Source organism: Salmo trutta, chromosome 7 (assembly GCF_901001165.1).
Source record: "Salmo trutta chromosome 7, fSalTru1.1, whole genome shotgun sequence".
Lineage (NCBI taxonomy): Eukaryota > Metazoa > Chordata > Actinopteri > Salmoniformes > Salmonidae > Salmo > Salmo trutta.
The window spans coordinates 13,095,402-13,109,099 of NC_042963.1; the positions used below are offsets into that span (position 1 = coordinate 13,095,402).

The 13,698-nt window shown below is 41.9% G+C and overlaps 1 protein-coding gene across 4 annotated transcripts; it reads right to left on the reverse strand.

The window, feature by feature from the left end:
* Nucleotides 1–2,114: 2,114 nt before the first annotated feature.
* parvg (parvin, gamma) lies at nucleotides 2,115–13,164 on the reverse strand. Of its 4 annotated transcripts, none has more exons than XM_029758024.1 (13): nucleotides 12,881–13,164; nucleotides 12,282–12,349; nucleotides 12,103–12,167; nucleotides 11,002–11,104; nucleotides 10,784–10,927; nucleotides 10,313–10,428; nucleotides 10,165–10,220; nucleotides 10,013–10,047; nucleotides 9,854–9,915; nucleotides 6,903–6,971; nucleotides 6,637–6,738; nucleotides 5,861–5,933; nucleotides 2,115–2,524 (listed from the first exon to the last, which is right to left on the reverse strand). In XM_029758024.1, exons 2-13 carry the CDS (start codon nucleotides 12,340–12,342, stop codon nucleotides 2,451–2,453), a joined length of 960 nt encoding a protein of 319 aa, XP_029613884.1. In that variant the 5' UTR covers nucleotides 12,343–12,349; nucleotides 12,881–13,164; the 3' UTR covers nucleotides 2,115–2,450. The 4 variants fall into 4 exon arrangements, with proteins under 4 accessions (XP_029613884.1, XP_029613887.1, XP_029613886.1 ...); XM_029758027.1 differs by having other exon boundaries at nucleotides 12,282–12,357; XM_029758026.1 differs by having other exon boundaries at nucleotides 12,282–12,375.
* Between the last annotated feature and the right edge of the window lie 534 nt (nucleotides 13,165–13,698).

Genomic DNA, 13,698 nt, shown 5'->3' on the forward strand with positions numbered 1-13,698 from the left:
AGACTTGTACATTTCCTGAGTGAAAATAATGAACAATTACCAAATTATCGTACGACAGACCATGTATTCACCCTGCACACCCTAATTGACAAACAAACAAACCAAAACAAAGGCAAAGTCTTCTAATGCTTTGTTGATTTCAAAAAAGCCTTCGACTCAATTTGGCATTAACGTCTGCTATACAAATTGATGGAAAGTGGTGTTGGGGGAAAAACATACGACATTATAAAATCCTTGTACACAAACAACAAGTGCGCGGTTAAAATAGGCAAAAAACACACACATCTCTTCCCACAGGGCTGTGGGGTGACACAGGGATGCAGCTTAAGCCCCACCCTCTTCAACATATACAGTATATCAAAGAATTGGAGAGGGCACTAGAAAAGTCTGCAGCACCCGGCCTCACCCTACTAGAATCTGAAGTCAAATGTCTACTGTTTGCTGATGATCTGGTGATTCTATCACCAACCAAGGAGGGCCTACAGCAGCACCTAGATCTTCTGCACAGTTTCTGCCAGACCTGGGCCCTGACAGTAAATCTCAGTAAGATCAAAATAATGGTGTTCCAATAAAGGTCCAGTCGCCAGGACCACAAATACAAATTCCATCTAGACACAGTTGTCCTAGAGCACACAAAAAACTATACATACATTGGCGTAAACATCAGCACCACAGGTAACTTCCACAAAGCTGTGAACGATCTGAGAGACAAGGCAAGAAGGGCATTCTATGCCATCAAAAGGAACATAAAATTCAACATACCAATTAGGATCTGGCTAAAAATACTTGAATCAGTTATAGAACCCATTGCACTTTATGGTTGTGAGGTCTGGGGTCCGCTCACCAACCAAGAATTCACAAAATGGGACAAATACCAAATTGAGACTGCATGCAGAATTCTGCAAAAAATATCCTCTGTGTACAACGTAAAACACCAAATAATGCACCCAGAGCAGAATTAGGCCGATACCCGATAATTATCAAAATCCAGAAAAGAGTTGTTAAATTCTACAACCACCTAAAAGGAAGCGATTCCCAAACCTTCCATAACAAAGCCATCACCGATAGATCGATGAATCTGGAGAAGAGTCCCTAAGCAAGCTGGTCCTGGGGCTCTGTTCACAAACACAACACACCCGACAGAGCCCCAGGACAGCAAGAAATTAGACCCAACCAAATCATGAGAAAACAAAAAGATAATTACTTGACACAGTGGAAAGATTTAACAAAACAGCAAACTAGAATGCTATTTGGCCCTAAACAGAGAGTACACAGTGGCAGAATATCTGACCACTGTGACTGGCCCAAACTTAAGGAAAGCTTTGACTATGTACAGACTCTGTGAGCTTAGCCTTGTTATTGAGAGAGGCCGCCGTAGGCAGACCTGGCTCTCAAGAGAAGACAGGCTATGTGCACACTGCCCACAAAATGAGGTGGAAACTGAGCTGCACTTCCTACCCTCCTGCCCAGTGTATGACCATACTAGAGACACATTTTTCCCTCAGATTACACAGATCCACAAAGAATTCGAAAACAAATCCAATTTTGATAAACTCCCATATCTACTGGGTGAAATACCACAGTGTGCCATCACAGCAGCAAGATATGTGTCCTGTTGCCACAAGAAAAGGTCAACCGGTGAAGAACAAACACCATTGTAAATACAACCCATATTTATGCTTATTTATTTTCCCTTTTGTACTTTAAGCATTTGCACATTGTTACAACACTGTATATATTCATAATATGACATGTGTAATGTCTTTATTCTTTTGGAACTTCTGTGAGTATAATGTTTACTGTTCATTTTTATTGTTTATTTCACTTTGTATATTATCTACTTCACCTGCTTTGGCAATGTTAACATATGTTTCCCATGCCAATAAAGCCCCTTGAATTGAATGGAATTGAATTGAATTGAGAGAGAACAAGGGTGTCGTGTCCAAAGGCGTCCACATTGTGTCAATAATCTTCCCCTATTAAATGCAATATATTCACTTAGGCATCAACCCTGTGACGCTCATCTTTTCCCATTGACTCAAATGTATTGACATTAGCATAATTTGTTGTGACGCTCATTGTTTCGTAAAAACGTCACAAGATGCCGTTTTCCTATGATATCTTGTTGCAGCGAGCAGCAGTGTCAGAGTCATAGAACACAATAGGATAATCACTCACAATTTCAGACTACTTTGAGATTACTTGGATCTTCAAAGGTGAATGAGGTTGGGGATTGGTTTCCCATGCTATTCAAACTATGGCACATACAGTACAATTTTATTGACACAAAGTACACAAAGCTTTACATGGAATCGATATATGATTTTTCTGTAAATATTTCACAGAGGGAATCAGCCTATGATTCTGGACTTGCCAGGGGAAAAACACCTCAGGCAAAGGACTTCTGGCGTCTTCACCTCCTAATGTCCTCGTCCGTGTTCTTCCCACTCTCATCTGCTTTTGTGCTTCTTGAACAGGGCATATAGGACCTTCAAGGTAGTTGTCACATCTTGAGAGACTATATCTAAGAGAGATGCAGTCAGAGACACATTAAGTGATCAGAGTCATCTATTTATGCACCGTCACCCCTCACCATCACTGGAGCATTGATAATGGAGGTCAATAATGTGCATTTACTGACGCTGCCACAAAACTGAACCAAAAACAACCTTATATACAATCTAATCAATATCTAAACGGTAAGATTAGATCCAACAATATCACTCTTCCCTGTATGATGCATAATTAAAGGGATACTTCTTGATTTTGACAATGAGGACCTTTATCTACTTCCCCAGAGTCAGATGAACTTGTATTTGTGTTTGTATTTACTTTGGATGCCCATTAGCTGCTGCCAACGCAGCAGCTACTCTTCCTGGGGTCCAGCAAAATGAAGGCAGTTTATACAATTTTAAAAACATTACAATACATTCACAGATTTCACAACACACTGTGTGCCCTCAGGCCCCTACTCCACCATTACCACATATCTACAGTACAGAATACATGTCTTGTATAGTGCGTATGTTTGTGTGTGTGTGTGTGTGTGTGTGTGTGTGTGTGTGTGTGTGTGTGTGTGCGTGCGTGCGTGCGTGCGTGCGTGCGTGCGTGCGTGCGTGTGTGTGTGTGCGTATGTCTGTGGCTATGTTTGTGATGCTTCACAGTCCCCACTGTTCCATAAGGTGTTTTTTTATCTGTTTTTTTTATCTAATTTTACTGCTTGTATCAGTTACTTGATGTGGAATAAAGTTTCATGTAGTCATAGCTCTATGTAGTACTGTGTGCCTCCCATAGTCTGTTCTGGACTTGGGGATTGTGAAGAGACCTCTTGTGGCATGTCTTGTGGTGTATGCATGGGTGTCCGAGCTGTGTGCCAGTAGTTTAGACAGACAGCTCAGTGCACTCAACATGTCAGTACCTCTCATAAATAAAATAAGTGAGGAAGTCAATCTCTCCTCCACTTTGAGCCAGGAGAGATTGACATGCATATTATTAATATTAGCTCTCTGTGTACATCCAAGGGCCAGCTGTGCTGCCCTGTTCTGAGCCAGTTGTAATTTTCCTAAGTCCTTTTTTGTGGCACCTGACCACACGACTGAACAGTAGTCAAGGTGCGACAAAACTAGGGCCTGTAGGACCTGCCTTGTTGAAAGTGTTGTTAAGAAGGTAGAGCATCGCTTAATTATAGACAGACTTCTCCCCATCTTAGCTACTACTGAATCAATATGTTCTGACCATGACAGTTTACAATCTAGGGTTACTCCAAGCAGTTTAGTCATCTCAACTTGCTCAATTTCCACATTATTTATTACAAGATTTAGTCGAGGTTTGGGGTTTAGTGAGTGTTTTGTTCCAAATACAATGCTTTTAGTTTTAGAAATATTTAGGGCTAACTTATTCCTTGCCACCCACTCTAAACTAACTGCAGCTCTTTGTTGAGTGTTGCAGCCATTTCAGTCACTGTAGTAGCTGATGTGTATAGTGTTGAGTCATCCGCATACATAGACACTCTGGCTTTACTCAAATTCAGTGGCATGTCGTTAGTAAAAATTGAAAAAAGCAAGGGGCCTAAACAGCTACCCTGGGGAATTCCTGATTCTAACTGTATTATATTTGAGAGGCTTCCATTAAATAACACCTTCTGTATTCTGTTAGACAAGTAACTCTTTATCCACATTATAGCAGGAGGTGTAAAGCCATAACACATACGTTTTTCCAGCAGCAGACTATGATCGAAAATGTTAAAAGCTGCACTGAAGTCTAACAACAGCCCCCCAAAAATTGTGGATACCATTTGTATGTCACTGTGTCCAGTATGAAAGAAGTTAGAGGTAGTTTCGCGAGCCCATGCTAACTAGCATTAGTGCAATAACTGGAAGTCAATGGGTATATGCTAGCATGTTAGTAGATACCCATAGACTTCCAATCATTGTGCTGAAGCTACTTAGCATTGGCTCACAAAACTACCTCTAACTTCCTTTTTACTGGACACAGAGACATACAAATTGTATCCACAAGTTCATCCGACTCTGGGAGGTAGATAAAATAATTCACTGCCAAAATCCCCAAGTATCCCTTTAAATGAACTATTTAGATCGGCTAGAGTTCCTGCTAGCCTAATTAATGCACACAATGGTGTGTGCTGTAGACCTGGAGCAGTGGGATTCCTTATTCCATCACAGAAATGTGCCCGTAATTAAAAGTATGCTAAAAAAAATGAATTAAATCTGTCTCTTGCTTCTGGGTTAAATGAGTTGTACCGGCCCAACCATTAACATTTATCAACTCAAAGCTTTACTTTTAAATTATAGGTTATGCTGCCAGGCAAATTAACCAGCTTCTTTTATAATAATTTACAATAAAAGTAAATGCTCAGCGCTTCTTTATTAACAGTTAATTCAGAGACAAAATCAAGAAAACACACATACACACAGTATGTACACACACACACACTTCTAGCCTCTTGTCAGTATGGCATTGCATGATAGAAAGAAGTTTAGTCTGTGTGTCTATCAACAACTAACAAATAAAGGTTTCCCCCCTGAGAGAGCCTCTAAATAAATGGTTATGACCTCAGAGAGAGCCTGAGTCCCAATAGTACTCAAAACTAGTGCTCTACAGATGTAGGATCTTAATTTGAGCCAGTTTTCAACAGCAGGAAAATAATCCTGCAGCAACAGGAAATGTGAATTATCATGTGGATTTTAATCACTGGACATTTTTGTAGGGGTTGGTGCATTTTCCGTAAGGGAAAATCAGGTCACAAAATTTGTGGAAATTACAAACTTCAGAAGCCTTATTAAACCTCAAATACACTTAAAGTTTTACATTTCCTGCAACAGGGAGATCAAGATCCTACATCTGTATATAGGGAATAGGTTGCCATTTGGGACAAACCCTCGGCCAATCATCCAGGGCGATAATCATCATATTCATCATATTCATGAATATTCCAACGGAATCCCAGCTAACCCTTTATATCCCCATGCGTAGTGATGCGGCTTAACTCAAACTATCAACACAAATCCTGGCTTCCACTCGACATATGAACAGTGGCATACCGCTATTGCCCAGATAAATGGCTATGATACAGGAAATCTTCTGATTTAACAATACTGTCTCACAGCGTCATTACTGTGATGTGAAAGTTACAGCCAAGAGCAATCTTGGTCAAACTTCATATTACAAAGATATATTCACTTACAGTAGGATACATGTAGATGTGATATTTTTAGATAGTCTCCTCAAGCTCCTCTATCTCCTACTCTAAGTGCACTGTTACAAGACCCATTTGGCTCCAAGTTTGTGAGACAATATACGTAGGTCAACTATGGGTGCCACAGAAAATGAACACACTTACCTTGGGGCTCAATGTTGGTCGTGGGTAGCCCTATGTCATTCAGGAGGTCCAGGGCCACGGTCACATTCTGCAGCTAGACCAGAGAGAGTGAGGTGAGAGACACAGCAGGCCATGACACATGCAGATGGCTGACACACCGGGGCGACGTTATCTCAATCTCACACAGGAGTACAGTGAATAACGTAATACTCTAGTCACTTTAAACAATGCCACTTCATATAACGTTTACATACCCTACATTACTCATCTTATATGTATATACTGTACTCTATACGATCTACTGCATCTTTCCTATGCCGTTTGGCCATCGCTCATCCATATATATATATTATATGTACATATTCTTATTCATTCCTTTACACTTGTGTGTATAAGGTAGTTGTTGTGGTATTGTTAGATTAATTGTTAGATATTACTGCATGGTCGGAACAAGAAACACAAGCATTTCGCTACACTCGCATTAACATCTGCTAACCATGTGTATGTGACCAATACAATTTGATTTGATTTGATTATACTATACCCTTATCTGTATGGATTTCAAACTATTAACACATTGGATCTAATTGTTCTGCTGCTGCCATCTTCAATACAGTAAAGGTGTAGAATATTATTGTAGGCCAAAATGTGATATTTGTTCCATTCACTGTATCATACGTAAGGTCCGGCCTTACCATTGAGCCATACAATCACATACATTTTTCCTTTGAGGCAGAGCTGCTTCCAGAACATGATTCAGCCCAAAGAAGGAGTCCCGGGACACAGGAGATACTTACCATCTCAGTCGTGTTGATTGGGGTGATGTTGAAGTCATAGAGCGGAACAAAGAAGCCCTCCAACTGTCCAATCAGCAGGAGGAGAATAACACCATCTGAAAACTACATGAATAAAGAACACCGCCAGTTGGTTCTTCCCCAAATGGGTGTGGTGTGATGTAACTGATGGGAAACAGATCAATCACCTTTCAATTCACAACACTGGTAGTGCTCAATTAATACCCATCCAAACAGGATGGCCAAACCCTTTCTACAGTCAAACAAACCTGTTTCTCCATGTCTGTCACCTGCAGTCCCAAGGTTGACATCTTCTTGTTGACAAAGTGCAAGATGGCCTATAATGGAAAGATATAGGATTACAGACCTATCACTTTAGAAAGGTGTTGACATTTTAACCTCTGTAGCCATGTCGCTTTGAATAAAACTGTCTGCTAAATGTCAACACCAGTGGGTATCATAAGTATTCGCCCCACTTGGATTTTTTCCCATTTTGTTGTGCAACAAAGTGGGATTGAAATAGATTTAATTGTTTTATTTTTTTGTCATTGATCTACACAAAATAATCCATAATGTCAAAGTGAAAAGAAAAGTATATATAAAACTTCAATAACTAGATTATAGTCGTTGCATAAGTATTCACCCCATTTGTTTAGGAAAGCCTCAATTCGTTCAGGAGCAAAATTTGTCTTAACAAATCACATAAGAAGTTACATGGACTCACTCTGTGTGAAATACTAGGGGTTGACGTGATTTTTAATTGACTACCCCTTCCTCTGTCCCCCATATATACAATATCTGTAAGGTCCCTCAGTCAAGAATTGATTCCATATGTTTATTTCATAATTTTGATTATTCTTCAATTAAGAAAATAGTAAAAATAAAGAAAAACCCTTGAATGAGAATATGTGTCCAAACTTTTGACAGGTACTGTACTGTATATATACATACACTACAAGTATGTGGACACCCATTCAAATTAGTGTATTCGGCTATTTCAGCCACACCCGTTGCTGACAGGTGCATAAAATCGAGCATACAGCCATGCAATCTCCAAGGACAAACATTGACAGTAGAATGGCCCGTACTGATAATCTCAATGACTTTCAACGTGGCACCGTCATAGGATGTCACCTTTCCAACAAGTCAGTTCATCAAATTTCTGCCCTGCTAGAGCAGCCACGGTCAACAGTAAGTGCAGTTATTTTAAAGTGGAAATGTCTAGGAGCAACAACGGCTCAGCCGCGAAGTGGTAGGCCACACAAGCTCACAAAACGGGAACGTAAAAGTAATCTGTCCTCGGTTGCAACACTCACTCCCGAGTTCAAACTACCTCTGGAAGCAATGAAGAACTGTTCGTCCGGGGGTTTCCATGGCAGAGCAGCCACACACAAGCCTAAGATCACCATGCGTGATGCAAAGCATCACCAGGACTGGTGTAAAGCTCACCGCCATTGGACTCTGGAGCAGTGGAAACGTGTTCTCTGGAGTGATGAATCACGCTTCACCATCTGGCAGTCCGATGGACGAATCTGGGTTTCGTGAATGCCAGGAGAATGCTACCTGCCCGAATGCATAGTGCCAACTGTAAAATTTGGTGGAGGAGGAATAATGGTCTGAGCTGTTTTTCATGGTTCGGGTTAGGCCCTTTAGTTCCCGTGAAGGCAAATCTTAACGCTACAGCATAAAATGGCATTCTGACGATTCTGTGCTTCCAACTTTGTGGCAACAGTTTGGGGAAGGCCCTTTCCTGTTTCAGCATGACAATGCCCCCGTGCACAAAGCGAGGTCCATACAGATATGGTTTGTCAAGATCGGTGTGGAAGAACTTGACTGGCACTGCACAGAGCCCTGACCTCAACCCCATCGAACAACTTTGAGATAAATTGGAACGCTGACCACGAGTCGGGCCTAATCACCCAACATCAGTGTCCGACCTCACTAACGCTCTTGTGGCTGAATGGAAGCAAGTCCTCACAGCAATGTTCCAAAATCTAGTGGAAAGCTTTCCCAGACCAGAAGAGTGGAGGCTGTCATAGCAGCAAAGTGGGGACCAACTCAATATTAATGCCCATGATTTTGGAATGAGATGTTCGACAAACAGGTGTCCACATACTTTTGATTAAGTAGTATATACAGCGCATTCAGAAAGTATTCAGACCCCTTCCCTTTTCCCACATTTTGTTACATTACAGTCTTATTCTAAAATTAATGAAATTGATTTTTTCCCTCATCAATCTACACACAATATCCCATAATGACATCACAATACCCCACAATACCCCATATGCTGAAGCATGGTGATGGCAGCATCATGCTGTGCGGATGTTTTTCAGCTGAAGGGACTGTGAGACTAGTCAGGATCGAGGGAAAGATGAACGGAGCAAAGTACAGAGAGATTCTTGATGAAAACCTGCTCCAGAGCACCCAGGACCTTAGACTGGGGTGAAGTTTCACCTTTCAACAGGACAACGACCCTAAGCACACAACTAAGACAACGCAGGAGTGACTTTGGGACAAGTCTCTGACTGTCCTTGAGTGGCCCAACCAGAGTCTGGACTTGAACCTGATCGAACATCTCTGGAGAGACCGGAAAATAGCTGTGCAATGACGCTCCCCATCCAACCTGACAGAGGATCTGCAGAGAAGAATGGGAGAAACTCCCCAAATACAGGTGTGCCAAGCTTGTAGTGTCATACCCAAGAAGACTCAAGGCTGTAATCTCTGTCAAAGGGGCTTTAGAGGAGTAAAGGGTCTGAATACTTATATAAATGTGATATTTCAGTTGATGTTTTTAGTACATTAGCAAACATTTCTAAAACCTGTTTAAGATTTGTCATTATGGGGTTTTGTGTGCAGATTGATGAGGGGAAAATTTTAGAATAAGGCTGTAACACAATAAAATGTTAAGGGGTCTGAATACTTTCCGAATACACTGCATATATACCGTATATAACAACAACATTCAATGTCACTGTGTTGACATATTCTAATGAGACCATATTACAGTTGTATAGGGTCGGTGCAATGCTCATTCAATCATTCACAGTATGAGCAATCAGAGGCCATATTCACACAAATCAGCCTCTCCCTGAATCAGGACCAGTATAGCTAGACAATATATACGCTAGTCCTATAATCAATCCTCTGTCTAATAATGCAATGGTTAAGACTACAGAACAGGTCAGCAGGGATGGAAGACCCATCTTTTTTATTTTACCCGCTTTACTGTGTTGATCTTGTGGGGTTCCAGCTTCAGCAGCTGCTCAATGGGATCCTCACCTGGATGAAGAGACAGGAAGGAGAGGGTTTATCTCTGCAATGTTCTGGATAAACGACAGCACAGTACTGCAAAGGTGACCCTGAATATCTTACTCACTGTCTGAACTGCTCAGAGAGTCTGTAGTTGAATCGCTGTTGAAGTAGACAGCAAATTAAGTGAATATTCAATCTTCTGAAACAGAATCCATTCTCTGAAGAACATGCAACTGTAATCGGACACAACAACATAATCGGAAATAATTGACCAACCTTTCATCTGTAAGAATCTCTATTTCCTTTTCTGATTTGATTCCACTTCTGTTGACCTGAAGTGAGGGCACAACTTTATTGAACAGGGGAGTCTTTTTTTGGGGGGTTGATTTAGGGTAAAGTACCATTCATTTGACACCAAACTCACCTCCAACAGGACAACTTCCACTCTGACATTTGGAGGAAGCTCCAGATTAGGCTGGAAGCACCTCACCATGGCAACCAGAAGATGGAGAGTGGCCAGCAAGTCTTTGTTGTGGATGACTGACAGAGAAGGAAGGGAATGAAGGGAGAGTCAACCTGCTTGAACACCATACCAAAGCCCCGTGCAGTCAATCTTGTTGGCAACACAACACAAACTAATCTCCAGCCCCACTGATGACTAACACTGCACCCCGTGGGGCTGCCTTTTCCCCTACAATAATCCCTCTCAGTAGGTGTCAGCAGACAGGCAGCACCCTGGGGTTATACTGTAGCCTCACCATCAAATCCTATTGAAGAGTCCCTTACCAAACACGGCTCTGAGGGGAACAGCAGTGTTGTATAGCTTTCCCAGCCAACAGCGGACATCCTAAGGGCTTGGTTTTGTTTGCGGGGTTGTATTGTGAATGTGACTCACGTTTGACACTCCACCTGCTGAGAGAGCTGTCCTGTAGCCCCAGTTTCTCATTCAGGGCCTCCAGGATGACCTCCAGCTTGCGGGTCTGAGCAGCGCTGGTCACCGCTATCTCCTCCACAGACAGAAGCACTCCAGCTAACCTCCCTGTGAACAGCACAGGTAAAGGCCAAGCGCATACAGAGAGAGAGAGAGAGAGTGTGTGTGTGCGTGGGTCTCACCAAGGAGGTGATGGAGGATTAGGCCATCAAAGATATCCTCTTCCAGACTCCTCACTACGATGTGTTCCTCTTTCAAAGTACTGTTGATCCAGTCAACCAAAACCTGTAAAGACCAAGGTTCATGATAACAGTAAGTTATATTCAGTGATATTAATTGCCTGCTATAGTACTGTATTAGTCTCTTTTGACGTAGCTACTGTTACAGAAATGTACCAAATGTACCAACGCAGATATTTGGTTCTGGGTGCAGAGATCAGTACCGTGCTATCTACTGCAGTGGAGACTGCTGAGGGGAGGGCGGCTCATAATAATGTCTGGAATGGAGTGTAATAGAGTGAATTGAATGGTATCAAACATATGAAAACCATGTTTTTGATACCATATACCATTCCATTTACTCCATTCCAGCCATTATTATGAGCCGTTCTCCCCTCAGCAGCCTCCACTGATCTACTGGGGTAAATCTTTGTATACGTGACCTTCACTGGTCTATTCAGAGCAGACTGATGTTATGATATCAAAGGATTCCTATTGCAATTTCCACGTATGTTTCTATTCAATTATTCATGAGTAAGAGACTGTTTGGTGTGTTATTGAGGTGTTAAAGAGAGCAGATGTGGGCTTACAAGGGCCAGATAGACTCCGTGGTTTTCTCTTTCCAACACTTTTATGCCTACACTGTTGTATGCTCATCTAATTGATGAAGACAATTATTTCATTTTGCTTGAATTTATTCCACAAGCATCTTTTCTATTTCAAATCCTCTCTGAGGGCTTAGGGAGAAGGTGCCCTGGCAACATCTATCTGGGCCTAGCAACGACTCTGTGATCTGTCTACCATCATCTGTAATGTAGACGTACTGGTCGACCCACCTCTCACACAAGAGGGCTCAATGGTTCAGCATGCCCTAATGAATATGCAATCAGAGGCTTTCTTTGTAATGACTTTTCTGCCCATATGACCCTGGGGTAACATGGCCCTATAGTATAGTAGTATAATGTATCAATGTTGTTATTATGGGCTTTGATGATAGATAATACATTTAGGATAATGTTGTGGCTGGTGTTGGAACATGAATTCTAAAATAGAGATCAACCGTACCGTTTTCAGCTTTTCAAGCTTTGGGTCTTTCAAAGATGTCGGCTGAATGACCTTCCTCCTCTCACCTGTTTCAACGTGCAAAATATTTAGTTGAGGCTACTGCTTGACAACCATTTTGGAAAGAAAATATAAAATCAAACAGTTTGCCTGAGCTTGAGTACAGTTGAATGCAGACTTACCCTGGAAAGATTCAATGTCCTCAGGGTCTTTCCCCTGGTACATATCAGGAAAATCCTCCATACCTCCTCTAGGGAGCAAAATATGAACACAGTGCTTCTGGTATCAGTGAAGCCGACAGTGTCAATGACAGTTCAAATTCAATTCAATTAATGTAAGGGACCATTTCAAACCTCCGATGTGAAGACTGAAACAGTTCTGGTATTTGATTTGGTTACTTCCTTCTCGGTGAGTTCACTTCTGCCTAAGCTGAGCCCACACAAATGAACAAACGGGCAAATGGATATATACCCCATAACTTCCTGTGAAGCCCCACTACCATGCTGCATGCAATCGTCTCTCTGGATATTTTATTTGGATTCAGGGCTCCAAAACAACACAGAACAGAAACAAGCTCAGAGGAAGGCCTTCTGACAGTAGACTAACCTAACTGGGATGCACTGTGACCAACAATATGTCAAAGTGTCTTCCTGAGACTAGAGTGTAGCTTCACTGTGCCATCTGTGTGTGGTCCACTCCTCTCCTAGAGATTCTCTGCCTGAAGTTGACACAAACTTTCCCTCGGAGGCACACCAATAATGTTTTATCCAGTAAACCTTACCTTCAGAGCAGTAGCAGCAAGCAGACAGAATAGGGGAACTCCTGTGTACAGCTTCCTGACTGACGTCAACACTGAATCAATCCAAATAGCCGTGCTACAAAAAGAAGTACACCCAATCTGACAAGCAGTTCTCCAGAAACATGCCACGGGATAACAGCACAAACAAACTTCATCCAATTCAGGACCAATTAAACATTTCTATGAGAAACAAAAAGGAAGAATGAAGGAATAAACGGGTAAAAAGAAAAATGAGAGGATGCGGAAGGAAATAAGTAAGTAGTGAGCACTTCCTCTTTTGTAACTGTGGTTTTGCTACACACAGTTCAGAGTGCGTTCTGAGGAAAGGTCTTGTATATGACGCTTAGTGGTCAAGACTTATAGTTTTGAGCATTAGGATAGAGCGCAAGACCGGTAAAAGTGAGGTCACTTCACCTCATAGAAGTGGAAGCGTTCTCTTAGCAAACAGACAGGAGGTCCAAACGAACAGGACAGCCCTACTGTATGGCTCACTGACAACCCTATCACACATTCCCTTTGGAAGCTGGCTGTATCAGTTGGTTGTTGTCTGTCCTCCAGCACTCCTCAATCATCGACAGAGAGAGAGACAGAGACAACACACTGCATGTGCTCCGTCTCCACGTCAGAGGAGCAGAGAAAAACACAGACGCCATCACCTAGAGAGGAAAAGGGGATTTAGGAAAGGAGAGGTCGCCATGGTAACCAAGGAAATAGACAAGAAAATAAAGACAGGGTCCTAAAATAACCCCATAATTCCTTTGCTAAACCGAATCCAGAGAGCTTGTGATGCGGAGTTCTAA